Source organism: Babylonia areolata, chromosome 34, assembly GCF_041734735.1.
Source record: "Babylonia areolata isolate BAREFJ2019XMU chromosome 34, ASM4173473v1, whole genome shotgun sequence".
Lineage (NCBI taxonomy): Eukaryota > Metazoa > Mollusca > Gastropoda > Neogastropoda > Buccinidae > Babylonia > Babylonia areolata.
Window position 1 is genome coordinate 13038639 of NC_134909.1, and position 27463 is coordinate 13066101.

The window sequence follows — 27463 nt, forward strand, 5'->3', positions numbered from 1 at the left end:
GCAAAGGAGCTGTCACAGTTTAAGGTTAATGGTCCCACAGAATTTTTCGGCCATTGAGGCAGTGAATTCATGTCCACTGTGTCTAGGGCCCGGCATACAATACAATACAATACAATACAGTACAAATAATGCAGCTGCTTCCCAGTTGGGAGTCGAACCCAGACCTCACAGAACCCAGGCCACGGGTCAACAAGACATAAGAGCACGTGAACCACAATTCACATTTTAAAAATCCATGCATCAAAGAAAACAAACTAAAACAGTTGATCAGATCTTTATTCTATCAACAGTAATTAATGATAATTTTTTAAAATCTTGAAAATAATATTTAAAAAAAACAACAGAAAAAAACTGACCATCACTCCCACTCCAAAACTACATGGATAAAAGTGGAGTGATGGCCTAGAGGTAACGCTTCCACCTAGGAAGCAAGAGAACCTGAGCGCGCTGGTTCGAATCACGGCTCAGCAACCAATATTTTCTCCCCCTCCACTAGACCTTGAGTGGTGGTCTGGACGCTAGTCATTCGGATGAAACAATAAACCGAGGTCCCATGTGCAGCATGAACTTAGTGCACGTAAAAGAACCCACGACAACAAAAGGGGTTGTTCCTGGCAAAATTCTGTAGAAAAATCCACTGCGATAGGAAAAACAAATAAAACTGCACGCAGGAAAAAAATACAAAAAAAATGGGTGGCGCTGTAGTGTAGCAACGCGTTCTCCCTGGGGAGAGCAGCCCAAATTTCACACAGAGAAATCTGTTGTGATTTAAAAGAAATACAAATACAAATATAAAAACAACAACTACAACAGTTGATCAGATCTTCATTCTGTTAAAAGTGATAAAGAAAATTGAGAAGAAAAAAAATCAGCGGACAAACCACCACCACCACTGCAAGCCCACTTTTTCTCTCCCCATGTGCGTTTCAATATTCATGAAGCTGAAAACCTGACATCAGTTGATGTTTGTTTTTGGCCCCAATTTTTACCCGGGTTAAAAAAAAAACAAAAAAAAAACGCAGCATGCTATTTCTTACACCTTTTATCTCTACCCAGCAGCTGCGCTGAAGAAGCCAGCCGGATCGCTGACAAAAGTTACGCAAGTGAGTAGCCTTCTTTGACTAAGAGATCGGTTTAACTTGGTAGTCATAACTTTTATCTCTTTCATGCTCTCTCTCTCTCTCTCTCTCTCTGCTCTCTTATCTATCTCTCTCTCTCCCTCTCTATATATACATACATACATACATACACATAGATACACAGATAGATACATAGACAGAACCAAACACATAATACAGGGCCACTGGTCAATGGTTTATATTTAGATAAGCTGTTCTTGAAATCAACGCATTCCTTTCTCAAAATGCTTTCCCCATCAACAAACATTTCATTACAACCACCATCCGTCTCCAAACAGCTCATCTCGAAGTGCACTTCTTGCTAACAAACGACTGATTACAACAGCACCTGTCTCACAAAAACTCATCTTGAAACGTTCTCCCCACTGACAAACGTCTGATTACAATGACACCCATCTCCCAAAAGATCATCCCCAAAATACACTTCCATTTAAAAAACACATTTGATTAAAAACAGATCCCGTCTCCCAACAGCTCATCTTGGGACATTTTCCCTGCCAACAAATGTTTGATTACGACACCACCCATCTCAAAACGCCTACCCATTCACAAACGTTTGATTACAACAACACCCATCTCCCAAACAGCTCATCTCAAAATGTCTTTCCTGTTAAACGTTGGATTACATTGCCACCTATCTCCTATCAGGTCTTCTCAAAATGCCTTCCCCACCAATAAACGTTTGATTATAACGCCACCCATTCCATTCCATTACAATGCCACCCATCTCCCAAACAGCTGATCTTGAAACGCTTTCCCCGCCAACAAAACCTGTTGATTAACAACCCACCCATCTCCATAACACCACCTCCCATCTCCAAAAACAGCTCATCTCAAAACCCCCTCCCTGCCAACAAATTATTGATTACACCACCACCCATCTCAGGTCAACAAACGTTTGATATCACCACCACCATTCTCCCAGCAGCTAATAACATAACACCTTCCCTGTCAACACAAACGTTTGATTACAACACCACCCATCTCCTGCCAACAAACGTTTGATATCACCACCACCATTCTCCCAAAAGCTCACAACAAAACGCCTTCCCCGTCAACACAAACGTTTGACTACAGCGCCACCCATCTCCCCACACAGCTCAGTAATAGAAAGAAGAGCCCGGGTACGTGAACGACGGGGAGGGGAACGCCATGTGACCGGCACCGCCACCAAACGTCGGCAAGGAGCTGTTCTCCGATTCCGGTTCTCGCTCCGGTCTCGGGTGCGGGGCGGACAGTCCGGTGGGCTCACGGTCGTCATGGGAACCCAGCCTGCAACGACCGTCCATGGGGTCCGAGGAGGAGGAGAAGGAGGAGGAAGAGGAGGGCTTGGGGTGGGTGTTAATGTTGTCAACATTGTCGCTGTTGTAGCTGTAGCCTCCTAGTGACGGCTGAGGTCGCCACCACGCCCCTCTCCCCCCGCCCTCCTCCTCACCCCCCCCTCGCGACAGGTTGCCCCCCTCCCTCCGCCTCTCATCACAGCCCGCCAGGCCTTTGTAACCAGCGGGTGGAGGGAGGAAACCGTCCCCCCCTTGATGATGATGATGCTGACGATACTCTTGTCCTCTCATCCCCGAGGGAAGAGGAGGAGGAGGAGGAGGGGAGGATAAGTCTCCAGGAGAAGGGTGCTGCCTGACAGAGGAGGAGGAGGAGGAGGAAGGAGGGGGGAGCTCTGGCGACCTGTCCGAGTTCAGGGGTGGTGGTGTGGGGGTCATCATGATCTCCAATTCCCCTCTCTGGGTGACAGCGGTGGAGGTAGGGGGTTGGTGTGGGTGTGGGGGTCTAACAGTCACTGCACCGTGGTGGGCATGGGGTGGAGGAGGAGGAGGAGGAGCAGGATCCACGACAGCCAACGGGTTCAACCCGAGCGATGTCTCTCGTCCCACCAGTGAGGAGGAGGAAGAGGAGGAGGAGGAGGAGGGATCAAACCGACAGCCGGCTGTCCTTCCTGCCTCCCCCACCCTGTCGCCCCGACCAGCATCATTCGAGCTGTCTGACCGTTGTGAAAAACCGGGTCTCCCAAACTGGGCTGCTGCTGATGTGGAACCGAACCCCTGGGTTCTGGACCCCTTCAACATGTCACCACTGTTGTCACGTTCATCGTAGTACCTTTCCGCCTCTCTTTCCCTGCATGGGTCCGTCTCCTCTGCAACACAAGTGGAAGCACAAGCGGAAGCAGAGGTGGAAGCAGAGGTGGAAGCGGAAGGTTCCTGAGCGACCCCGATGTCCTCCTGCTGCTGCTGCTTGAGGTGCTTCTTCATGTGCACGGTGAGGCTGGTCTTCTGGGCGAAGCAGGCCCCGCACTGGCGGCACTGGTAGGGCTTCTCACCCGTGTGGCGGCGCTGGTGCACCTTGAGGGAGTAGCTGGAGGAGAACTGCTGGTTGCACCAGCGGCAGACGTAGCGGCTGGCCCCAAAGTGCTGCCGCGTGTGGTTCAGCCAGTGCGAGCGCCCGAAGAACCGCTTGGGGCAGTGCTCGCACTGGAACCGCTTCCCTTCCGTGTGGTGGCGCCGCTTGTGCACGGCCATCGAGTCCAGGCGGTCGTAGGCCTTGCCGCACAGGTCGCACATGAAGGAGGGGCGCTGGGGGAGGTCGGCCGTGGAAGTGGGGGTGGGGTTGGCGGGGTCATCGTCGTCGCCCCCTCTGCGGCTGTGCGGGTGCTTGTGGGCCATGTGCTTCTTGACGTGGGAGGGCAGGCTGAAGGTGGTGCCGCACTCGGGGCACTGGCACCGGCGGTGCCGCTCCGTCATCACCCCGTGCACCTTCAGCAGGTGGGTGTCCAGGTGCACCGGCACCTTGAACACGTCCCCGCAGGTGTCGCACAGGTGGCCCCGCTTGTCCGTGAACAGGTAGTTCATCTCCAGGTACAGCAGCCGCTTTCCCGCCGGGCAGGTGTTGACGCAGGCCAGGGCGCCCTCCGGCGAGACGCAGATGTGGCCCGCCGTGGGCTCCCGCGTCATGGGCCCACTGCCGCACAGGAGGCAGCGGAACAAGCCGTGCACTTTGGCCTGCCCCAACACACAGCACACACAGCACGTTGCGGGTTACTTCAGTCATGTGCTGGCAGAAGCAGCAACAACAACAAACAAAGAAGAAGAAAAAAAAAAAAAAAAAAATTACATATTTTGTTTTTGTATTTTTTTTTTTATCACAACAGATTTCTCTGTGTGAAATTCGGGCTGCTCTCCCCAAGGAGAGCGTGTCGCTACACTACAGCGCCACCCTTTTTTTTTTGTATTTTTTCCTACGTGCAGTTTTATTTGTTTTTCCTATCGCAGTGGATTTTTCTACAGAATTTTGCCAGGAACAACCCTTTTGTTGCCGTGGGTTCTTTTACGTGCGCTAAGTGCATGCTGCACACGGGACCTCGGTTCATTGTCTCATCCGAACGACTAGCGTCCAGACCACGACTCCAGGTCTAGTGGAGGGGGAGAAAATATTGGCGGCTGAGCCGTGATTCGAACCAGCGTGCTCAGATTCTCTCGCTTCCTAGGCGGACGCGTTACCTCTAGGCCATCACTCCATCACATATATATATAACATTTAAAGGTGTTGCCGCCATCAGGGCAGTGAATTCATAGTATCCACTGTGTCGAGGCCTCAGCACAGAAAGGAAGGTGCCCCAATCAATCTTCTCCTTCCCCCATCTCATGCCTCCCCAGCTTGAGGCCAGGTGCCCCATTCCTATGGACCATGCTGGTCAAGGAGCTTGCGGCGAACGACCTCGACCATCAACCTCTCCCCCTGCTTATGGGGGTTATTGTGAAGAGGATGACCACAAAGGTCTTATTCATGAATGACTGCCATCATGCCAATCCTCTGGAAAAACCACTTGTGGTGTACTTGAGAAAATGCTAAGGTTAAAGTACCACTTGTGGTGTACTTGAGAAAATGCTAAGGTTAAAGTACCACTTGTGGTGTACTTGAGAAAATGCTAAGGTTAAAGTACCACTTGTGGTGTACTTGAGAAAATGCTAAGGTTAAAGTACCACTTGTGGTGTACTTGAGAAAATGCTAAGGTTAAAGCTACCCTGCCTCCCCCTCCACACACATACACACACAAAATTTTACAATCAGCACACCATACCCAAAAATCTAAACAGAAAAAAACAGCATCCATTATGATGTGTAGATGGAAAACTGATGCTTTTGAAACCAAACGCATATATTACATGCATTTGTGAACAAAATATCAAACCCCAAATCATGTCCTTGCCGGTGATGCCATGATGGAATATACTCCATAACAAGGTTCAAAATATTTTTGACTCACAAACCATAATCTATGATTTTTTTTTTTTTTTTGCGGGGTTGTTTCCATACCAAACAGTCCCTTAAGTTTGTACTTAACAAATATATGGTTTGCTTTTCCAGGAATGTGCATTACACCTAGGCCACCACCACCACTCCACTTTCCCAGTGACACACAACATCCTCTACTTTAGTCAAATACTGTGTATATCGTGATTATTTGAAAGGTACCAAATCAAAATGACGATGACCACCTCCACCACCCCAATATCCTTCCCCTTCCCCCCCCTCTCCTAATGCTCTCTTTCCAATAAAACCACCCCCACCATCCCCCAATCTCTCTCCCTCTTCCCCTCTCCCAACACTCTCCTTCCCCCAAACCAACCCCCTACCCCCACAACAACACCCCCTCCTTCCTTAACCTCCTCACACACCCTCAGATCTCCTAATGCTCTCCTTACACAAGCCCCCCCCCCCTCACGCTCCCCCCTCCCCCCGAATCTCTCTCCCTCTTCCCCTCTCCTGATACCTTCCTTTCACAGACTACACCCACCTCCACCATCCCCCCCACATCCCTCTCCCTTCCCCTCTCCTGATACCTTCCTTTCACAGACTAAACCCACCCCACCATCCCCCCATACCCTCTCCCTCTTCCCTCTCCTGATACCTTCCTTTCACAGACTAAACCCACCCCCACCATCCCCCCATACCCCTCTCCCTCTTCCCCTCTCCTAATACCTTCCTTTCACAGACTACACCCACCCCCACCATCCCCCCCATACCCCTCTCATTCCCCCATTCCTTCACAGACCACCTCCTACCCACCCACCCTCAATATCCCTCCCCCCCTTCCCCTCTCTTAACGCCCTCCTTCCACAAACCAACCCCTACCCCCATCATTCCCCCATATCCCTCCCCCTTCCCCTCTCCTAATGCCCTCCCTTCACAGACTACACCCACCCCCACCTTCCCCTCTCTTAACGCTCTCCTTCCACAAACCAACCCCACCATCCCCCCACTCTCTCTCTCCCCCTTCCCCTCTCTTAACTGCTAAGGCTCCCCTTCCATACCCCCCCTCCCCCATCACCCCCACCTTCCCCTCTCCTAAGGCTCTCCTTCTATAAACCACTCCCCATCCCCCACTCTCTCTTTCCCTTCCCCTCTCCTCACACTCTCCTTCCACAAACCAACCCCCACCATCCCCCCACTCTCTCTCCCCCTTCCCCTCTCCTTACACTCTCCTTCCACAAACCAACCCCTACCCGCATCATTTCCCCATATCCCTCCCCCTTCCCCTCTCCTAATGCCCTCCCTTCACAGACTACACCCACCCCACCTTCCCCTCTACTAAGGCTCTCCTTCTATAAACCACCACCCCCTCCCCCATCCCCCACTCTCTCTCCCCCTTCCCCTCTCTTTACACTCTCCTTCCACAAACTACCCCCTCCCCCCACAACTCCCCTTCTCAACATCCCTTCCCCTTTCCTAACTGCTCTCCTTCCACAAACCAACCCCCCACCCCCACCCCCTCAGTTCTGCAGAGAGGGACATCTGTTTAGCCCCCCACCCCCCAAACACCCTCCCCCCCCCCCAACACACAAACACCCATCCCTCTGACCACACCACCCCCAGTGCTGCTGCTGCTGCTGCTGTATGCATCCTACCTTTTTAGCTGGCATCTTGAGGATGGCTGACCCCAGCTGGACGGTGGTGTAGCACTCTGAAACACAGGAAAGGAGAGCACCAGGCACCTGTACTTCTTCCACAATGCAGACCACAGGCAAAACACAGCACAGTTTCAGTCAGCACAAGAACAGCTTCGGTTTCAGTTTCTCAAGTAGGAGTGATGGCCTAGAGGTAACGCGTCCGCCTAGGAAGCGAGAGAATCTGAGCGCGCTGGTTCGAATCACGGCTCGGCCGCCGATATATTTTCTCCCCCTCCACTAGACCTTGAGTGGTGGTCTGGACGCTAGTCATTTGGATGAGACGATAAACCGAGGTCCCGTGTGCAGCATGCACTTAGCACACATATATATATACATATATATCTTTTATCATGTCAGTCTTACATATGCATATTTTAGCCATTGTCATGTTAATCTTTGTAGACTTTGTACATATTTTACGACACTTTGACTTAAATTTCATTATTTTTTGCTGTGAAGCGCGGTGAGCCCCATCTGAGATGGAGGTACTGCGCTATATAAACCTACATTTTATTCTTTATTATTATTATTATTATTATATGCAACACAACATCTGCTTGGCAGAGATGCCTGACCAGCGGCATAACACAACATGCTTGTCGGGCTTTGAGTATGTGCATGTATATTTGTGTATCTATCGGGGAGGATTTCTTCCACAGAATTGTGTCAGAGGATAACAATCTTGTTGACATGGGGTTTTTTTTGGGTTTTTTGTGTGTGTTTTTTTTATCAGTGCGCAAAGTGTGTGCTGCACACAGAACCTCAGTTTATCGTCTCATCCAAATGACTGGACGCTCAGTTTGATCTTGCAGTGAGAAAGGGAAAGAGCCAGAATCGAACCAACACCATCGCAGTCACTGTATTGGCTGGTAAGCGTAGTAACCATTCTGCTACCTTCCTCCATTGTTTCAGTTTACTTTTTTTTTCTTTTTGTTGTTGTTGTTGTCACAACAGATTTCTCTGTATGAACTTTAGGGCTGCTCTCCTCCCTCTTCCAAATGTCTAGATGCTCAGTTTGATCTTGCAGTGACGGGCGCCATAGCCGAATGGTTAAAGCGTTGGACTTTCGATCTGAGGGTCCCAGGTTCGAATCACGGTGACGGCGCCTGGTGGGTAAAGGGTGGAGATTTTTACCATCTCCCAGGTCAACATATGAGCAGACCTGCCAGTGCCTGAACCCCCTTCGTGTATATATGCAAGCATAAGATCAAATACGCACGTTAAAGATCCTGTAATCCATGTCAGTGTTCGGTGGGTTATGGAAACAAGAACACACCCAGCATGCACACCCCCGAAAGAGGAGCATGGCTGCCTACATGGCGGGGTAAAAACGGTCATACACGTAAAAAGCCCACTCGCGTATATACGAGTGAACGTGGGAGATGAAGCCCACGAACGCAGAAGAAGAAGAAGATCTTGCAGTCAAATATAGGAGAAAGGGCGAGAGCCAGAATCGAACCAACACCACCGCAGTCACTGTATTGGCTGGTAAGCGTAGTAACCATTCTGCCACCTTCCTCCATTGTTTTAGGTTGTTTTTTTTAAATGTCACAACAGATTTCTCTGTGTGAACTTTGGGGCTGCTCTCCCTCTTCAAGGGGTCAGGCTGTTACCACTGACTGTGCAGCACCCCCCAACCCCCACCCCCCCCCCTTTTTTTTTCTTTCTTCTGTTTGCTGATGTATTTGTTTCGCTATCAAAATGGATTTATTCTTCAAGATTTTTGTCACAGACAACCCTTTCATTGCTGTGAACGTCCTCTATCGTGCACTGACCGCATCCTTCACACGGGACCTCGGTTTTTCTTCTCATTTGAAAGACTAGCACCCAGACCACTACTCAAGGTCTAGCAGAAGGGAGGGAGTAAAATAAAAACTACCGGTCCATACGCGGGACTGGAACCCATGGACACTCACTTCCTGATTGGGCGCATTACCACTCTGCCACATCTGTGGTTGTGAGGAACATTTGTATTTGTATTTGTATTTCTTTTTATCACAACAGATTTCTCTGTGTGAAATTCGGGCTGCTCTGCCCAGGGAGAGCGCGTCGCTATACTACAGCGCCACCCATTTTTTTGTATTTTTTCCTGCGTGCAGTTTTATTTGTTTTTCCTATCGAAGTGGATTTTTTTTACAGAATTTTGCCAGGAACCACCTTTTTGTTGCCATGGGTTCTTTTACGTGCGCTAAGTGCATGCTGCACACGGGACCTCGGTTTATCGTCTCATCCGAATGACTAGCGTCCAGACCACCACTCAAGGTCTAGTGGAGGGGGAGAAAATATCGGCGGCTGAGCCGTGATTCGAACCAGCACGTTCAGATTCTCTCTCGCTTCCTAGGCGGACGCGTTACCTCTAGGCCATCACTCCACTGAACATTGAACAAAGCAGTAGCATCGTTACGTTCACAGACAATATGATTTGGTGTAACAAACCAGAACCATGTGGGACAGAAATCTAATTCGAAAACAAATGTACCACGCATCTAGAGTTCTAATCCAAAGATTACAAAAAACAAATGTGTAAAGCATATACAGTACAAATCCAAAGATTACTGAAACAAACGTATCAAGCATATAATACCGTACAAATCCAAGGATTACTAAAACAAACATATCAAGTATACAGGTACCAATCCAAGGATTAAAAAAACAAATGTGTCAAGCATATAGAGTACTAATCTCAAAGGTTCGGAAACAAACATATCAAGCATACAGAGTACTATTCTCAAAGATTACGAAAACAAATGCATCAAGCATATAGAGTACTAATCTCAAAGATTACGAAAACAAACGTATCAAGCATACAGAGTACTAATCTCAAAGATTATGAAAACAAATGTGTAAAGCATATACAGTACTAATCCAAAGATTACTGAAACAAACGTATCAAGCATATACAGTACTAATCCAAAGATTACGAAAACAAATGCATCAAGCATATAGAGTACTAATCTCAAAGATTACGAAAACAAATGCATCAAGCATATAGAGTACTAATCTCAAAGATTACGAAAACAAATGCATCAAGCATATAGAGTGCTAATCTCAAAGATTACGAAAACAAATGCATCAAGCATATAGTGTACTAATCTCAAAGATTACGAAAACAAATGTATCAAGCATATAGAGTACTAATCTCAAAGATTACGAAAACAAACGTATCAAGCATATAGAGTACTAATCTCAAAGATTACGAAAACAAATGTGTAAAGCATATACAGTACTAATCCAAAGATTACAAAAACAAACGTATCAAGTATACGAGTACCAATCCAAGGATTACGAAAACAAATGCATCAAGCATACACACTACTAATCCAAAGATTACCAAAACAAATCTTTGTGTATACAGTATATCATAGAGTACAAATTAATCCAAAGATCACTAAAACAAATCAATCAAGCATATACAGGACTGATCCAAAGATTACCAAAACAAAAATATCAAGTATATAGAGTACAAATCCAAAGATTACTCAAAAAAGTGTATTGAAACAAAAACAGTCATTATCCAAAGATTACCAAGAACAAATGTATCACGTACACTGAGTACCGGCACTCATCCAAAGATTACTAAAAACAAATGCATAATCCTCATCATTATCATCAACATCGTCATCACCATCATCGTCACGATTATCACCAAGACCAGAGACTCACCTCGAGGTTGGAGGGTGGGGCTCCAGTGTTTGTGCTTGATGTGGCTCAGCACCGTGTAGTCGCGAGCGAACGGCTGATTGCAAAACGTGCACACATAGATCTCCGTGCTGACCGGCTCCGGGGGGGCGGGTTCCACGACCTCCTCCCGACCCCGACCCAAGGAGTTCCCCCCCCTGCCTGATGCCGCCCCTGCAACCAGGGATCAGAATATTTCACCCGCGCCTGTTGGCTGTCGTTGGTGTTGTTGTTGTTGTTGTTGTTCAGAATATTTCACGGACTGCTGCTGTTTATTTAGAATATTTGACTGACGGTTGTTGTCTTTAAGAATCTTTGACCAATGGTTGTTGGCGGCTGTTGTTGTTGTTCAGAAACTGTGACTGACGCTTGTTGGTTCATGTTGTTGTTCAGAAAAATTTGACTGATGATTGTTGATTGTTGTTGTTCAGAATATCTGACCAACGGTTGTTGGTTGTTGTTCAGAATCTCTGGCCGATGATTGATGGTTGTTGTTCTGAAGCTTTGACCGATAGTTGTTTTTTTTTTTTTTTTTTTATTTTTTTTTTTTCTTAAGGCCTGACTAAGCGCGTTGGGTTACGCTGCTGGTCAGGCATCTGCTTGGCAGATGTGGTGTAGCGTATATGGATTTGTCCGAACGCAGTGACGCCTCCTTGAGCTACTGAAACTGAAACTGATAACAAGTTCAAAATACTTGACCGACAGTTGTTGTTGTTGCTGCTGTTGTTGTTGTTGTGGTGGTGGTGGTGGTGGTGTTGGTAGTGTTAACCCCCTGACTACCGGTCTTAACCCTCTAGCATTTCGGCCTGCCACGATCCACCAGCTGGAAATTCCTGCTCATTTTTTTATAATCACCCCAGCCTGCCGCTGACTTAGGGACACTAATTTTGTGACAAGTGTACATATTCAATTGAGCTGCCATGACAAAGCAGGGGAGAACAAGCTCAGGTAGGACCGTACTTATCATTTCTGACAAACAAAATGTATACTGCGCATGTTAGAGGGTAGTTGTAGACTAACAGCATGATGTCATTACAATTTTACCTTTATTTGGGGACAATAAAAGGGACAGCAGCATGACATATGTAGGCAGGACACACACATATCAGGGTGCAGAACGAAGCATGACAATCTGTGAACACTTCGAACCGATAGTTACGAATCAGCGCCCATGACTTACTAATCGAACAGGGAAGATATAAAAATACACCGAATGAACAAAGACTGTGTGATACTTGTAACAGTTTACAAGATGAGATTCACCTTTTAGACAATTGTGTAAAGTACAATACTTACATACACAAATTCCTAATCGATATATGTCGTCCAAATGCAAAGCCTAGTGAATTGATCCTTCTAACAGAAATACAGCCAAGGCTGGCGAAATTTGTTCATGAATGTTTCTCTTCTTAATATGCTCATGTTTATTTTTCATTGTGTCTTATAAACTTTAAGGTTTTATGACAATAAAAAGTATTCTATTCTATTCTATTCTTCGGCCAAAATACAAATAGTAATTCTTTGGCACTGTGTCTACTTAAGGAACTAAACATACCTTTAAAAAGTATGGAAATTTTCAAACAGTTGAAGAGTTTCTCAGTAACATATAGGTGAATGCTAGAGGTTTAACTCTTTGAGGCCCTTCATTGACCACCATGATGCTCGCCAATCAGCATTCAAAGGGTTAAAAGCCACCAACACTGATTTCTGCGGGACATTTCTTCCCACACTTTACCTATTTCAACGCCTTGTAAAGCTGTTTCCCAAAACAGGGAAGGTAATGTTCATCTGAAAGCATCTTATCCCAGCAATTTTTCCTCTTTTCTTTTTCTCTTTAAGGTAAAGGATGTAATTATGATTTTTCTTCCTTCATTAAAAATGTTCACCTATAATTAAAAAAAGAAACAAAGACCTGTATATTTTATGAAAACAAAATTATCTTTATTCCCTCCCCCCTCCTACACCCCCCACATCCCCTCCCCCCACTCCTCCCAACACAACTCAATGATTTTCTGTAAACCCTTTGTACTCGTGAGTGCTGATTTTTCTGTGGTAATACCTGGCTGCTTCCAGACGACTGAGCACAGGTATTTCCGCACGACAGCCAGCCGGCATGTTCAGTTTCGCTTTGAGTTTTCAGCTCGCTGGCCTTAGCCTCAATGTTATTTTGGCCAGTGTTTTCAAGGGGACTGAGTGTGATTCTGATGATGTTGCGTGTTTCCTGTGTATGAAGTATGGCTTTGACAGTGCTCTCAGCTGTTGAAACTGCAGTGCAGCTGCAACTGACAGGGTACAGTGTTACTAAATATGTTACGATGCTGATTTTGTGTGCAGACCAGTCAAATATTCTGATCCCTGGTAAAACTTCATGCGCTTCACCGACAAGTGTTCTCCGGCAGTTGAACCGACTGTTATGATTCCAGACTAGAAGGCCTCACACACACACACACACACACACACACACACACACACACACACACACACACACACACACACATTCATACTCAAGATGATTCACATTCACATGAATAACTTGGCTCTATCTCACAGCGTGTGTCACAATAACAGACACACAATCATCATTATCAGTTGTGAAAATTTCTTTGCAAGCAAGTAAGTACACAAAACATAGCAAGTAAATACACAAGATATAAGTACAACAACATACCCACAAGTGTCACCCCCCCATCCCCCAAAACATACAAATATATACAAAGCACACTTACTAGAGCACACGCATGCGCGCGCGCACACACACACACACACACACACACACACACACAGAGTGAAATATACACACAGAGTAACACACACACACTTACATGGACCACATCAATCAAACATTCAAAGGCTGTTAAGTTCTAAAAGAAAGCATACAAATCCCCCACAAAAACTTACTCCAAACAGTACACACTCATGGAAAACAAATGTGAATTAGAAAAATGATAGACTGTTTAAGATCTTTTTTATTCATAATAATAAAAATGAAAATATGAAAATAAAAATAATGATGATAATAAGAGTATATATCTATATAGCACTTTCAAACCTTTCAAAGCACTTTACAATCACACATCAGACACGGAACATACATTTACAAGAACACATACACACGCTCTCTCTCTCTCTCTCTCTCTCTCTCTCTCTCTCTCTCTCTCTCACTCACATGAAAGAAATACCTGTAGATCCACAGAATACAAGCAATGGAATGGAGTGCCTCAATTATGTAGAGGCTGCGAGAAAAGGAGCATTTTCAGATTTGTTTGAGGTGAAAGAAGAAAACCCACGCAACAACAACTCACCCCTCTCCCTCCAGAAACAAACACCCACACCCACACAGCATTTCTCAGTTAAGTAAAAACAATGATGCCAGGGTCTAAATTAAAACTTTGGGGTTCCAGGTGGCCAGTTGCACTGCTTGGTTCTAACTTTTTGACAGTTACACCTGACTAAATGCCTACGTTGACCCAAACTACGCCATTGCTCAGTTCCACACTGCACACAGTTAGTAGCGCGGTATGACCCTGCTAGGCTTTTCCGTCCGAGCAATGCAACCGGCTCCAAGAACTCTTTGAGTTTTACCATAACTCTAAGGGGGATCCAGACTACTTTCAGCAGGTCACTCTAATGTCTAATGCTGCACAATCTGATCAAATCTGCATTGCACACACACACACACACACACACACACACACACACACACAAACACAGAGTCACACACACACACACACACACACACACACACACACACACAAACCGAGTCACACACACACACACACACACACACACACACACACACACACACACACACACACACACACACACACAAACGAGTCACACACACACACACAGAGAGAGAGAGAGAGAGGCAGGCATGCCTTCTGATCACGACTCAACGACTGTATCCAAGGTTTGGGGGCCAAGAAGAGGCCACGGGAATCAACCCCTTCCTAGACACTTTGAAAAGTCCAATGTGGGAAGGACGCACTTCATGTTCACTGAGAGGGGCTATGGAACCTTCGTCTTCTGTGTTCTCCGACTGCAGCTCCAAAGTTCACTTGAATACATACATACATATGCGTATGAGTGGGAATTTACATGACAGTTTTATACCCTGCCATGCAGGCAGCCATACTCCGTTTTCAGGGATCTGCATGTCAGGTTATTCTCATGTTTCCATAACCCACCAAATGCTGACATGGGTTACAGGTTCTTTAACATATGTTTGATCTTATGCATGTGTATACAAACAGAGGGAGTTCAGGCTCTAGCAGGTCCTAACATCTCTTGACCAGCGGGAGTTTATAAATTCATCTTAAATAATCAACACTTCATTTTACACTCATTATAAAGTAGGTACTGAGCTCTTTCTTCTGCGACCTATCCAACGTAAATCGGTTCAGGAATCATGCTGAAATCTATCACAGAACACCTTGTAACAAACACAATTCCAACCAGATTTTGCCTGATTGGGGGACCTTTTGTTTCACGGGCCATGCGAGCGTCATTGTTGTTCGCTTAACTTGCATAAATAGCCACAGCAGGTGATCACTGGTCACTTTAACCTGAGCCCGTTTGCGGCGATAGCCAGCTAGCTGAAAACTGACTGTGTGCCACCCACAGCGTGTTGCGGCCCCAACGGACAGTGTCTTTCTACGTATCACTTGCATTGTCTTATCTTCTTCATTATTCTTCTACTCCTCTTCTTCTTATCTTCTTATAACTATTGAAAATAAAACAATAGAAAAACCCTTTTGTGACTGGCCAGCTATATGTCCCTGGGCCAGTGCATGCATCTTTTCTGTCCTTTAATACAGTAAATCATCAATAATTCTCTTGTACCATCCCCTTTATATAAATATACCACTCGGGACCATGGCTGCATCTATATATAGACAGTACAGCTGAACATCATTATCAGCAAAGCAGTGTGTCCATGGCAGGTTTGAACACATTTTAGGTGCATGTGAGCCAAGGACTAGGCAGAAAAATGAGATGGCTGATAAATTGTAGTTCCGTTACATTTGGAGACAATAGGTTTCCCAGAGAGCAATGTATTTTCTGTGATCACACCACAGTCCATTTGACTCTGATGATGATGTTGCAATGTTTATTTGTTTTCTATCTTACTTCTCCCATTATTGCACAACTATTTCACACAGCAATGAAGTCCACTATCTTATTTCTCACACCATCACACAACCATTTCACACAGCAATGAAGTCCACTATCTTACTTCTCACACCATCACACAACTATCTCACACAGCAATGAAGTCCACTATCTTACTTCTCACACCATCACACAACTATCTCACACAGCAATGAAGTCCACTATCTTACTTCTCACACCATCACACAACTATCTCACACAGCAATGAAGTCCACTATCTTACTTCTCACATCACACAACTGTCTCACACAGAAATGAAGTCCACTATCTTACTCCTCCCATTATCATACAACTATTTCACACAACAATGAAGTCGAATATCTTACTTCTCACACCATCACACAACTATCTCACACAACAACGAAGTCCGCTATCTTACTTCTCACACCATCACACAACCATCTCACACAACAATGAAGTCCACTATCTTACTTCTCACACCATCACACAACTATCTCACACAGCAACGAAGTCCACTATCTTACTTCTCACACCATCACACAACTATCTCACACAGCAATGAAGTCCGCTATCTTACTTCTCTTGCCATCACACAACTATCTCACACAGCAATGAAGTCCACTATCTTACTTCTGCCATCACACAACTATTTCACACAGCAATGAAGTCCACTATCTTACTTCTCACACCACCACACAACCATTTCACACAGCAATTAAGGCCAGACTCCTCTGACCCATCACAGAACTATTTTGCACAGCAATGAAGTCCAGTGCCATACACCTCTGACCATTGCACATAGACACATGTATCAAGTCATTCCGAAACACCAACATCCGAAAAACACTTTTAAATCATGACGCCTTTCCTGCAAGGCCATCAGTGATGCATGGACAATGGAGCCAATGCTGTCAGTTTTGTCACAGCAAAGGTTTCCATCAGGGCACTCAATTCTATTTCTCTTCTATGTCTATTTCTTTTTTTTTTTTTTTTATCACAACAGATTTCTCTGTGTCAAATTCGGGTTGATCTCCCCAGGAAGAGCGCGTCGCTACACTACAACGCCACCCATTTTTTTGTATTTTTTCCTGCGTGCAGTTTTATTTGTTTTTCCTATCAAAGTGGATTTTTCTACAGAATTTTGCCAGGAACAACCCTTTTGTTGCCATGGGTTCTTTTAAGTGCGCTAAGTGCATGCTGCACACGGGACCTCAGTCTATCGTCTCATCCGAATGACTAGTGTCCAGACCACCACTTAAGGTCTAGTGGAGGGGGAGAAAATATCGGCGGCTGAGCCGTGATTCAAAGCAGCGCGCTCAGATTCTCTTGCTTCCTAGGCGGACGCGTTACCTCTAGGCCATCACTCCACATCATTCAAAAATTTTTTTTTTTTTAAATCAAGCAACACCAAAGAGGTTGAATCTTGCATGGTGAACATGAGACTCCTTGAAAACAGACACAGAAGTTGAACACATGGTGTTCTGGACACAACGACTGCTTTTTACCACCAGGTTTTTGGAGAGATACACTGCAGGAAGTGTGTGTGCAGGGAAGACAGAAAAAAAAGAGACAGACAGACATCAACACAGCAGAGAGGGTAGGAAGGGCTCTCTCTCTCTCTCTCTCTCTCTCTCTCACACACACACACACACACACACACACACACACACACACACACACACGAGAGAGAGAGAGAGAGACAGAGAGAAAACGAGAGAGGCGGACACAGTGACGCCGAGACAGAGAGAGACAGGCAGAGAGAAAGAGACAAAGAGACAGAGACAAAGAGAGACAAAACAAAAAAAGATCCAAACACTTAAGTGACAGACAAGACAGACCCATCCACCCACACATGAGACAAAGACAGAAAGAAAGAGAGCGAGTTTCAGAAGAAAAAAAAAGCCAGCCAGCCCTGGAGACACTGAGATAGGCAGAAAATACAACTGGTGAGGTGAGTGAGGTGGGGGATGGGGTGGGGTGGTGCGGAGGGGCTGGGGCGTAGTTCTGAATAGTTGAGAAGTTTATCCCCTGGGGTCATCAATAGCTGGTTTACATCCACCATGGGGTTTTTCTGGGCTAACCAAATTTGTCCCCAGTGCGACGGGCGCAATAGCCGAGTGGTTAAAGCGTTGGACTGTCAATCTGAGGGTCCCGGGTTCGAATCACGGTGACGGCACCTGGTGGGTGAAGGGTGGAGATTTTTACGATCTCCAAGGTCAACATATGTGCAGACCTGCTAGTGCCTGAACCCCCTTCGTGTGTATAATTATGCAAGCAGAAGATCAAATACGCACGTTAAAGATCCTGTAATCGGTGGGTTATGGAAACAAGAACATACCCAGCATGCACACCCCCAAAAACGGAGTATGGCTGCCTACATGGCGGGGTAAAAACAGTCATACACGTAAAAGCCCACTCGTGTGCATACGAGTGAACGTGGGAGTTGCAGCCCACAAACGCAGAAGAAGAAGAAGAAGTCCCCAGTGTAAAAACCTATGGGGGTATGGACAGCCTGCTGCACCAGAACATCAACGCTGCGCAGTCAGCTCTGGGCTTCTTCTTATTCTTCGTTCATGGGCTGTAACTCCCATGTTCACTCATATGTACACCAGTGAGCTTTTACATGCATGACCAATTTTCACCCTGCCACGTAGGCAGCCATACTATGTTTTCGGGGGTGTGCATGTTGGATATGTTCTTGTTTCCATCACCCTCCGAACGCTGACATGGATCACAGGATCTTTAACGCGTGTATTTGATCTTCTGCTTGCGTACACGCACAAAGGGGGGGATTCAGGCACAAGCGGGTCTTCACATATGTTGACCTGTTGATATGGTTTTTTGGGGTTTTTTTTCCAAGGCCTGACTAAGCGCGTTGGGTTACGCTGCTGGTCAGGCATCTGCTTGGCAGATGTGGTGTAGCGTATATGGATTTGTCCGAACGCAGTGACGCCTCCTTGAGCTACTGATACTGACCATTTGTGGTGATTTAAGCAGATGTGGTGTAGCATATGGATTTGTCCATATACAGTGTCACCTCCTTGAGCAACTGAACTGTGATTATTTTTGTCCACTTCCGGATCAGATATAATTGTTTCCTTTCAACTTCAACTGTTCAAGAAATAATCATTCAGATCTTTTATTCTGGAGGCTGTTCAATGTTTCGTTCAATATGATTTCACACAGAAAACTGCATGTTTCTAAAGTGTATTCCCTGATTTCAGAGATTATAACGTAACTGTGCGTGTATAATTTATAAATTATGCACACATCTGTATCATAATAAATTAATATTCTCAAGTGTCCACACTGCATGTGTGAGTGTGTGCATGCGCGCATACAAATATATGTGCACCTGGGTGCTTTTGTGTGTGTGTGTGTTTGTGTGCACGCGCATGTGTGTGGTGTGTGTGTTTGTGTGTGTGTGTGTGTGAGTGTGTGCGTGAGTGTGTCTGTGTGTGATTTTTTTTTTTTTTTTTTCAAATCACGCATGTGTGTGTGTGTTGTGTGTGTGTGTGTGTGTGTGTGTGTGTGATTTTTTTTTTTTCTTTTTTCAAATCACGCATGTGTGTGTGTGTGTGTGTGTGTGTGATTTTTTTTTTTTTTTTTCAAATCACGCATGTGTGTTGTGTGTGTGTGTGTGTGTGTGTGTGTGAGTGTGTGTGTGTGATTTTTTTTTTTCCCCCCAATCAAATCATGTGTGAATTTTAAAATATCAACTGCCTTTTTTTTCAAATTTAATGAAAACACAAAAGTACAATGACAGCACAACGCACAATGAGCCCCAACTTACCTCGTGATCTGACGCTGCCCATGGAACAACACCAGCTCCAAAATGAAAAGAAAGTTCCGGAAACTCTACCGCGCGGTCGCCTCAAGAAATGTGCAGCAAACACTTTCTTCTTCTTCTGCGTTCACTCGTATGCACACGAGTGGGCTTTTACGTGTATGACCGTTTTTACCCCGTCATGTAGGCAGCCATACTCCGTTTTCGGGGGTGTGCATGCTGGGTATGTTCTTGTTTCCATAACCCACCGAACGCTGACATGGATTACAGGATCTTTAACGTGCGTATTTGATCTTCTGCTTGCATATACACACGAAGGGGGTTCAGGCACTAGCAGGTCTGCACATATGTTGACCTGGGAGATCGTAAAAATCTCCACCCTTTACCCACCAGGCGCCGTCACCGTGATTCGAACCTGGGACCCTCAGACTGACAGTCCAACGCTTTAACCACTCGGCTATTGCGCCCTGTCAGCAAACACTTTCCATCCAATCTTACTTTCTTAGCAATGGAATGGCATGCTCGCTCAGAACGGTACACTAAAGTGTACACATGCATTGTATGTGCACACAGTGTCTGTGCACACATGTATTGTGTACACAGTCTGTCAAGTGGGTTCCCCCCCCACCCCCTTTGCAACCTTGCTTGTGTCATTATCATGTCACAATTTTGTGTATCTGTGTATGTTTATGTGTGTGCTGAAAATTCATTTGTCTTTTTGTTTTACTCTTTCTTCCCGTTTTACTTTTAGAGCTTGCTTAGTTATGATGATAGTTTATTACATTAACTTTTATTGCGATTACTTATTTAGCAATATAAGTGGACAGGTTTCTCTTCAGTTTTATTCAAGAAACTTTAAAAAGCGAATGAAATAAATTAACTTAACCAATCAAACACACACACACACACACAAAATCTCCTCTAGTGATCAGCAGCACAAACAAAATACATAATGTTATACACATCTACATGTATATATTATAAAACGTCACAAAATCAGTAACTTGACCAATGTAATTTGTACTGAACAAATCACAGCTCTTTCTCCCCAAAGTTTGCTTTCCATAATCTGAACAAGCCAAAAAACTCATTACAGTCATACACTGATACAGTCAAACGGGTTTTTCTTTTTTTCCTCCTTCTCTGTTCTCCAAACTAGAAGGAGATAACTGAAGTAAACAGGACAAGAGGAGACAGAGTCAAGAGACTTGAGTGAGATAGAGACAGCTCTTTGTTCAAAACTTGACAAAGCACAGATTTCCAAACTGTCAAACGCAGTGTTTCGGTAAATTCAAATTTTGTGCCGGTCACTAACATGGCTGGAATGGTCTTGTCATAAGAATGTGACTGAAGAAAGGCAAGGAAAAAGAGAAAACCATCATAGTTTCAAACACTATAGCACTTTACAAGAGCACCAGACGTGGGAACCAAACAACCAGTTAACACCAAACACACACACACACACACACACACACGCGCACACACACACACACACACACAAACCACAACCAGAGGTGACTTTATGATGATGCCAGGAGACAGCCACCTTCACTGACAGATGGAAAATGATGTCATAAAATGATAAACTGATAAAAAAAATTTTTTTTAAAGACAAATGGAAAATGATGACAGATTGAAAATGAACAGATCTGAGAAAAGAAACCATGAAAATCCACACACAATCTAAATGGCACACACACACACACACACACACACACAACATGAAAATCCACACAATCTAAATGGGACACACACACAAAGACAAACACACATGCACACGCACATGTGCATACACACACACACACACACACACACACATGTGCACACACAGACAGACACACACACACACATGTGCACACACAGACAGACACACACACACACACACACACACACACACACACACACAGAGTCACTGAAGAAACATGACAACTCCGGCTCAAAGCTCAGCACAATGACATTCACCCAGCCATTGGTGAAAGATCAGGACCAACCAACCAACCAACCAACCAAATAAAAAATAAAAAAAACAAGACTGAAAACAACTCAAACAGGTGCATGTGTGTGAAGATAACTGCAGTCCTTTGCATCAACTGTTGTTCGTTAACAAAAAATGATCCAAATGATCAAATCTGGCCACAAAACACATGTATACACATGTATGAGATCTGTACAAATCTGAATTCCAAATTCCAGTCCAGGTGCTGGCATGTGGTGCAGTGTGGTGGTGGTGGTGGTGGCGGTGGTGTGTGTGTGTGTGTGTGTGTGTGTGTGTGTGTGTGCACGTGTGTTTGCGCGCACATATTTTATATTATTTGTTGCGTTATTTCTGAGATGTGTGACTGTGAGGTGAATTTGTGGGTTTACCTTCTGAGAATTAAACTCTATTCATACTATAACATTAAATGATTAATTAATACACATAACATGTGAGCATCCTGAGAAATTTCACAGGGTTTTCTGACACCACAATGGACTGGGTTAATTAAGTGATTTGAAATCACAACAGATTATCGCCATGAGAGGATGATTTGTTTAAAACTTTGAAGGTGGAGATTTCAGCACTGTTTCCATTTCATATAAACAAAACAAATTTTAAGTGTCTGTTTCAGTTTGTCACAAAGGACTGCAGTTAGCTGTTATGAATGCAGATTGTTTGGAGGAAAATAAAACAAAGGTCCAAACTTGCTCCATCCTGTTGGGATCTAAAGTATAAATACCATATCCATCCTGTTGTGATCTAAATATATATATATAAAGTTCTATAAAAACAAATGGTCATCATTTTTTAACATTATGTGATGCTTTCCCATATTTTTTACACACATTCCAAAACTTCCTATTTCATGCTGTTTCAGTGTTCGTAACCTTTTAAATGTTACCCCTTCCATATGATCAACAACACACACACACAAAAATAACACCACAACAACTACAACAACAACAATAGGAACTAAACTAAGTGATGTTATTACTTTAAAAAATCTTCTCATTTATCTGTTCATGGAATGTACTTGTTCCTTGCAAATGTCCCCCCCCCCCTTTTTTTTTTATATCTAAATATTTTTTCTCAGCAAATGTTCTTCTTCCTTCATTCAAGTGGAAAATGTTTGCTTTATTCAGCAAGGCAAGTGATGGTGGATAATATCTATCTTGATGATTCATACAGTATGTATTCAAACCCTGAAATTATTGAGGAGGGGAGCTGGGATGGGGGTGGGAACCAATAACAAACTGTGTTTCACTTTTCCCCTTGAAATCAGTAAGGATGGAAAGGGTTGTAAAGACACATTCAAATTCAAACAGTTCAACTAAGTTGAATATATATACACATTATATTCACATATATATATATATATATATATATATATATATATATATATATATATGTGTGTGTGTGTGTGTGTGTGTGCGTGTGTGTGTGTGTGTGTGTGTGTAAGTTTAACTAAACCCCTAAGTCAAATATGTTCAACCTAATCTGAGCGGGGGAAAAAATGAGGAAAAAAAAAAGTACTTTCAATTTTTAGAATCACAGAGCAAATTTGTACCTTGGGGAAGGGAGAGAGAAAAAAAAACACACAAAAAAAAACAGAGAAAGAAAAATATGTACACAAAAAGAAGAAAAAAAAAAAGTCCTACCTTTCATGTCCTGGTTGTGCACCCGCTTCATGTGGACGTTGTAGCCTTTGACGCTGTTGAAATCCTTGCCACACGCCGTGCACCGCGGTGCCTCTCCCCTCTCACCCCCCACTCCCTCCTGCCCCTTCCTGGGCGGGGTGGAGGAGGAGGAGGAGGAGGGCGGGACCCTGGCAGTTCCAGCGCTACCCTTTCTGGCTCGCTTGGCCCGGTCGGTCGACCCTCTGGGCCGACCCCTCTTGCGAGGTTTGGGTTTCGAATCTTCAGACCCCCCCTCTTTGAACTGCTGCTGGCTGTCTTTATCATTGTCCTGTGCGCCGTCGCTCCCTCCCCGTCTGACAGAGGAGGAGTCCTGCTCCGACTCTGTCGACGACCATTCTGCCAGGTTGTCAAAGTCTTTCTTGTTGTGGCTGCTGCTCTCTTGTCCCGGGTCTTCTTCTCCTCCTTCCTTCTCCTGCCTACTTCCTTCAGCGATGATCAGTGCCGCGCTGTCGGCTGCCACAACATCCTTCACCTTGATTGTCAGCTTCCTCACCTTCCTCGGCGCGGTCGCTTTCTTTGTTACGGGTTTGGCGCGCGCATTCCTGGCCCCTCGCGATGGTGCTTTCGCTTTCTTAGGTGGAGAAGGATGAGGTGGAGGAGGACTGGGTTTCAGTCGCACTTTCAGCTGGGCACGGGGAATATAGTCGTCATCATCATCATCATCATCACCACCACCACCACTAACGTCATTCTCTTCTTCACTGACATCGTTATCTAGACTGCCATTGTTATGATGGTACGCACGACTCGTATCATCAGTGTCATGGTTTGAAACCTGTAGCTGTACAGCAACCCTGTCACTGTCATCACCATCATTATCCACAGGAGAAAACGTTTCAGGCACAGAAGGAACAAGCGATGACGATGACAACAATGACTTCTGGAATGACCGGGAGGCTGTTGACGCTGCCGTGCAAGACTGTGCCGATGTGAATGTAGCAGTTGCAAGAGTCGTGGCAGCAACTGACAGTGGGGCGGATGGGGCATGATGCGGCATGCTGGCACCACCTGAGGCAGGCACCAAGAGGGAGACATCATCTGGGGGAGGCACAGGAATGTCCAAAAGAGCCAAGAAGCCCAGCACATGTGAGGAACCTTCGCCGTACAGCAGCACATCTGGAAGCAACAGGGGGCGTGGGGGGGGAAGAAGAAATTTCAAGGTCAGAAAATGATCCCATAATTCCAGGTCAGAAAAAAAACAAACATGCAATGCAAGGTTAGAAAATGTTTTCACAAGGTCAGAAAATGAACCTACAAAATTTTCAAGACTGATTATTCCAGACCAGAAAAAAAAACACCTGCATTTCAAGGTCAGAAAAAACAACCTATAATTCCAGGTCAGAAAAAGATCCCACGATTCAATGTCAAGGTCAGAAAAGAAACCTACTATTCCAGGTCCAAAAAAGAATCCAAAATTCAATATCAAAATTCAAGGGTAAAACACACACACACACACACACACACACACACACACACACACACACACACTCACACACACAAACACAGAGAGAGAGAGAAAAACCAAAAAAAAACAAAAAACAAACAAACAAAAACCAAAACAACAACAACAAAAACGATTCAGGATCAGAAAAAAGAACCCAAAATTTTATTTTTAGGTCAGAAAAAGAACCCACCATTCAAGGTCAGGAAAAAAAAACTACAGTTCCAGATCAGAAAAAGAACCCATAATAATTCAATTTCAAAATCAGAAAAAGAAGATTATTTAGCAGGTTTATAAATGCATGACAGATGTGCCAGTGTGGGTTTTCAATGTAAAGAAACTGGGGAAAAAAAAGTGTCTCTGGTTGTGAGTGGTGTTCATTACATTGGCAATACACTGTCCCTTGAAAGAAATGTAGCTGACTTTGACCAGCCCATGATCTTTGCTTTCAGGCCTCAGTGTCACTGCGGTGTTAGTGTTGTAAACACTCCAAGCAGTTTTGGCTGCCAGGGGTAATAAATTCAAAACAATCTGACTGATTTATTTTGATTTTTTTTTTCCAAAACAAAATGTATATGCATATACATAATATATAAAAAAGTGGAGTGATGGCCTAGAGGTAACGCGTCCGCCTAGGAAGCGAGAGTATCTGTGCGCGCTGGTTCGAATCACGGCACAGCCCCCGAAATTTTCTCCCCCTCCACTAGACCTTGAGTGGTGGTCTGGACGCTAGTCATTCGGATGAGACGATAAACCGAGGTCCCGTGTGCAGCATGCACTTAGCGCACGTAAAAGAACCCACGGCAACAAAAGGGTTATTCCTGGCAAAATTCTGTAGAAAAATCCACTTCAATAGGAAAAACAAATAAAACTGCACACAGGAAAAAATACAAAAAAATGGGTGGCGCTGTAGTATGGCGACGCGCTCTCCCTGGGGAGAGCAGCCCGAATTTCACACAGAGAAATCTGTTGTGATAAAAAGAAATACAAATACAAATACAAAACATGTTTATGTTTTGACAGCTCCTCAAAATTCTGATCTGACAGACTCACATAGTACTTGAAATGTGAGCATTTGCAACATTTCATTATTTTACATTAATTTGTAATCCAACACAGTATCTCAGACAAACACACAAAGACTAACACACATAGCTTCCCAAGTTTCCCATTCCAGCATTACCACAAATTCTGCCACCAGACAGGCACCCATCAATCTTTAAAGACTTTGGCAATGCGCTCTGGGTGGTGTCTGAATAAGCGTTGGGTGTGGCTGCACAGGGCAATAAATAGGAGTGATGGTCCCTCCCATACTGTGCACAGGTGACATCTGACCCTGGTTTGTCTGGTTTGAGCCTTTATCCTCAGTCTCTTTGACTTGGAATACTGGACAAGCAAACTTTAAGAGTACTTTCTGCACCATCTGCCTCCAAGCTAACCTTTCTGAGGCTACAGCGTCCTAGGTATTCAGGTCAATGTTCAATGCCTTCAGATATCTCGTGAAGACATCTTAATAGCACAACCAGAATCGACCTGTGGAACCCTTTCCCTGTACCAGTTCCTATGTACAGGAGATCTTTGGGGATCTGGCCATTGTACACTTGCACTATGTGACTGAACCAGCTCATGCTTCTTTGTTTCAACAGAGTGTACATGCTCAGATGCTGGGGATTCCAGCTCTCCCCAGAACGATGTTGATAGGAACTATGCCCTGCCAGGTAATGGTTAGGATGCCTTGGAAGCAGCTTAAGCAGATGGCACTGACCAAACTGCCATCGTATAAATTTATGATATTTATTATAACTAACACAGGCAAATCCCAATGTCCATTTGCGTAATCCCAGCAAAAAATAACAACAACATGCTTGCATTTATAAACATGGCTTATCTGTTCTGGGTTTTGTTCTTCTTGTTTTTTTTTTATGTCACCAGTCCCCTACACCTAACCTTCCCATCACCGGGTTTACCTTTAAACAACAACGCATCACTTTCTGCTTTTCAACTATCAAGCATCAGGCACTTCTTGCACAAGATCTGAGCATCTCTGCCAACTCTGGCCTGATCTAACGTTTAAAAAGATCAAATAAAACATGTAGTATTCAACTTACTTATGGAGGCTTTAATGTTGACCTCGAACACTGGAGTTGGCGAACTTTTCCAGACTTTTTCTTCTCCATTCTGAATTCTACCGGTGTGCACGTCGTTCAACAAACCACAGTTGCAGTGGATATATAGAACACTCGCAAGTCCATAGCGTGCTTCTCGTTCTGTGCGCTGTAAGTCGAGAAGTGAACCGCACTTTTTGCAGTGTAATTGCTTCGCTAATTCCTGCAGATCAACAATACGACGACCATCATTCCAAGCAAAAAATTCACTTTTGGTCCATGGACACGTTTCCATCCTGTCTCTGTCACCGACTGTGCACACACTTCATACATAAAGCATTTGATCGGGAACCGACGAAGAATATATAAAGAAATGCCAGGTGCGTGCATCAGTACATACAGTTAACTTTGTTGTTCGTGTGACTTTTGTTTTTGTTTTGTTTTTTTATGGTGCATGTCTTCGTGTTCCCGTCGCCATTCAGTGACGTCATCAATGTGGAAGAGACATTGCGCGTTACCTCCCTTGTCCTCTCTCGCGTATCTTTTGT

The 27463-nt window shown here is 44.7% G+C and overlaps 1 protein-coding gene across 1 annotated transcript; it reads right to left on the reverse strand.

The window, feature by feature from the left end:
• Positions 1 to 27404, reverse strand: LOC143277453 (uncharacterized). Its single transcript, XM_076582276.1, has 5 exons — positions 26919 to 27404; positions 23331 to 24485; positions 10760 to 10948; positions 7055 to 7110; positions 1 to 4147 (listed from the first exon to the last, which is right to left on the reverse strand). The coding sequence occupies exons 1-5, from the start codon at positions 27208 to 27210 to the stop codon at positions 2240 to 2242; spliced, it is 3600 nt and encodes a 1199-aa protein (XP_076438391.1). The 5' UTR covers positions 27211 to 27404; the 3' UTR covers positions 1 to 2239.
• Positions 27405 to 27463: the final 59 nt, after the last annotated feature.

What these genes read in the sequence shown, in the direction of transcription:
- LOC143277453 (XM_076582276.1), bottom strand. Translation starts at nt 27,210, where the DNA reads ATGGAAACGTGTCCATGGACCAAAAGTGAATTTTTTGCTTGGAATGAT. An exon ending in CAACATTAAAGCCTCCATAA is followed by an intron (nt 24,486 to 26,918) that starts GTAAGTTGAATA and finishes TGTTGCTTCCAG; the next exon opens with ATGTGCTGCTGTACGGCGAA. An exon ending in CCCCACCCTCCAACCTCGAG is followed by an intron (nt 7,111 to 10,759) that starts GTGAGTCTCTGG and finishes CCTGTGTTTCAG; the next exon opens with AGTGCTACACCACCGTCCAG.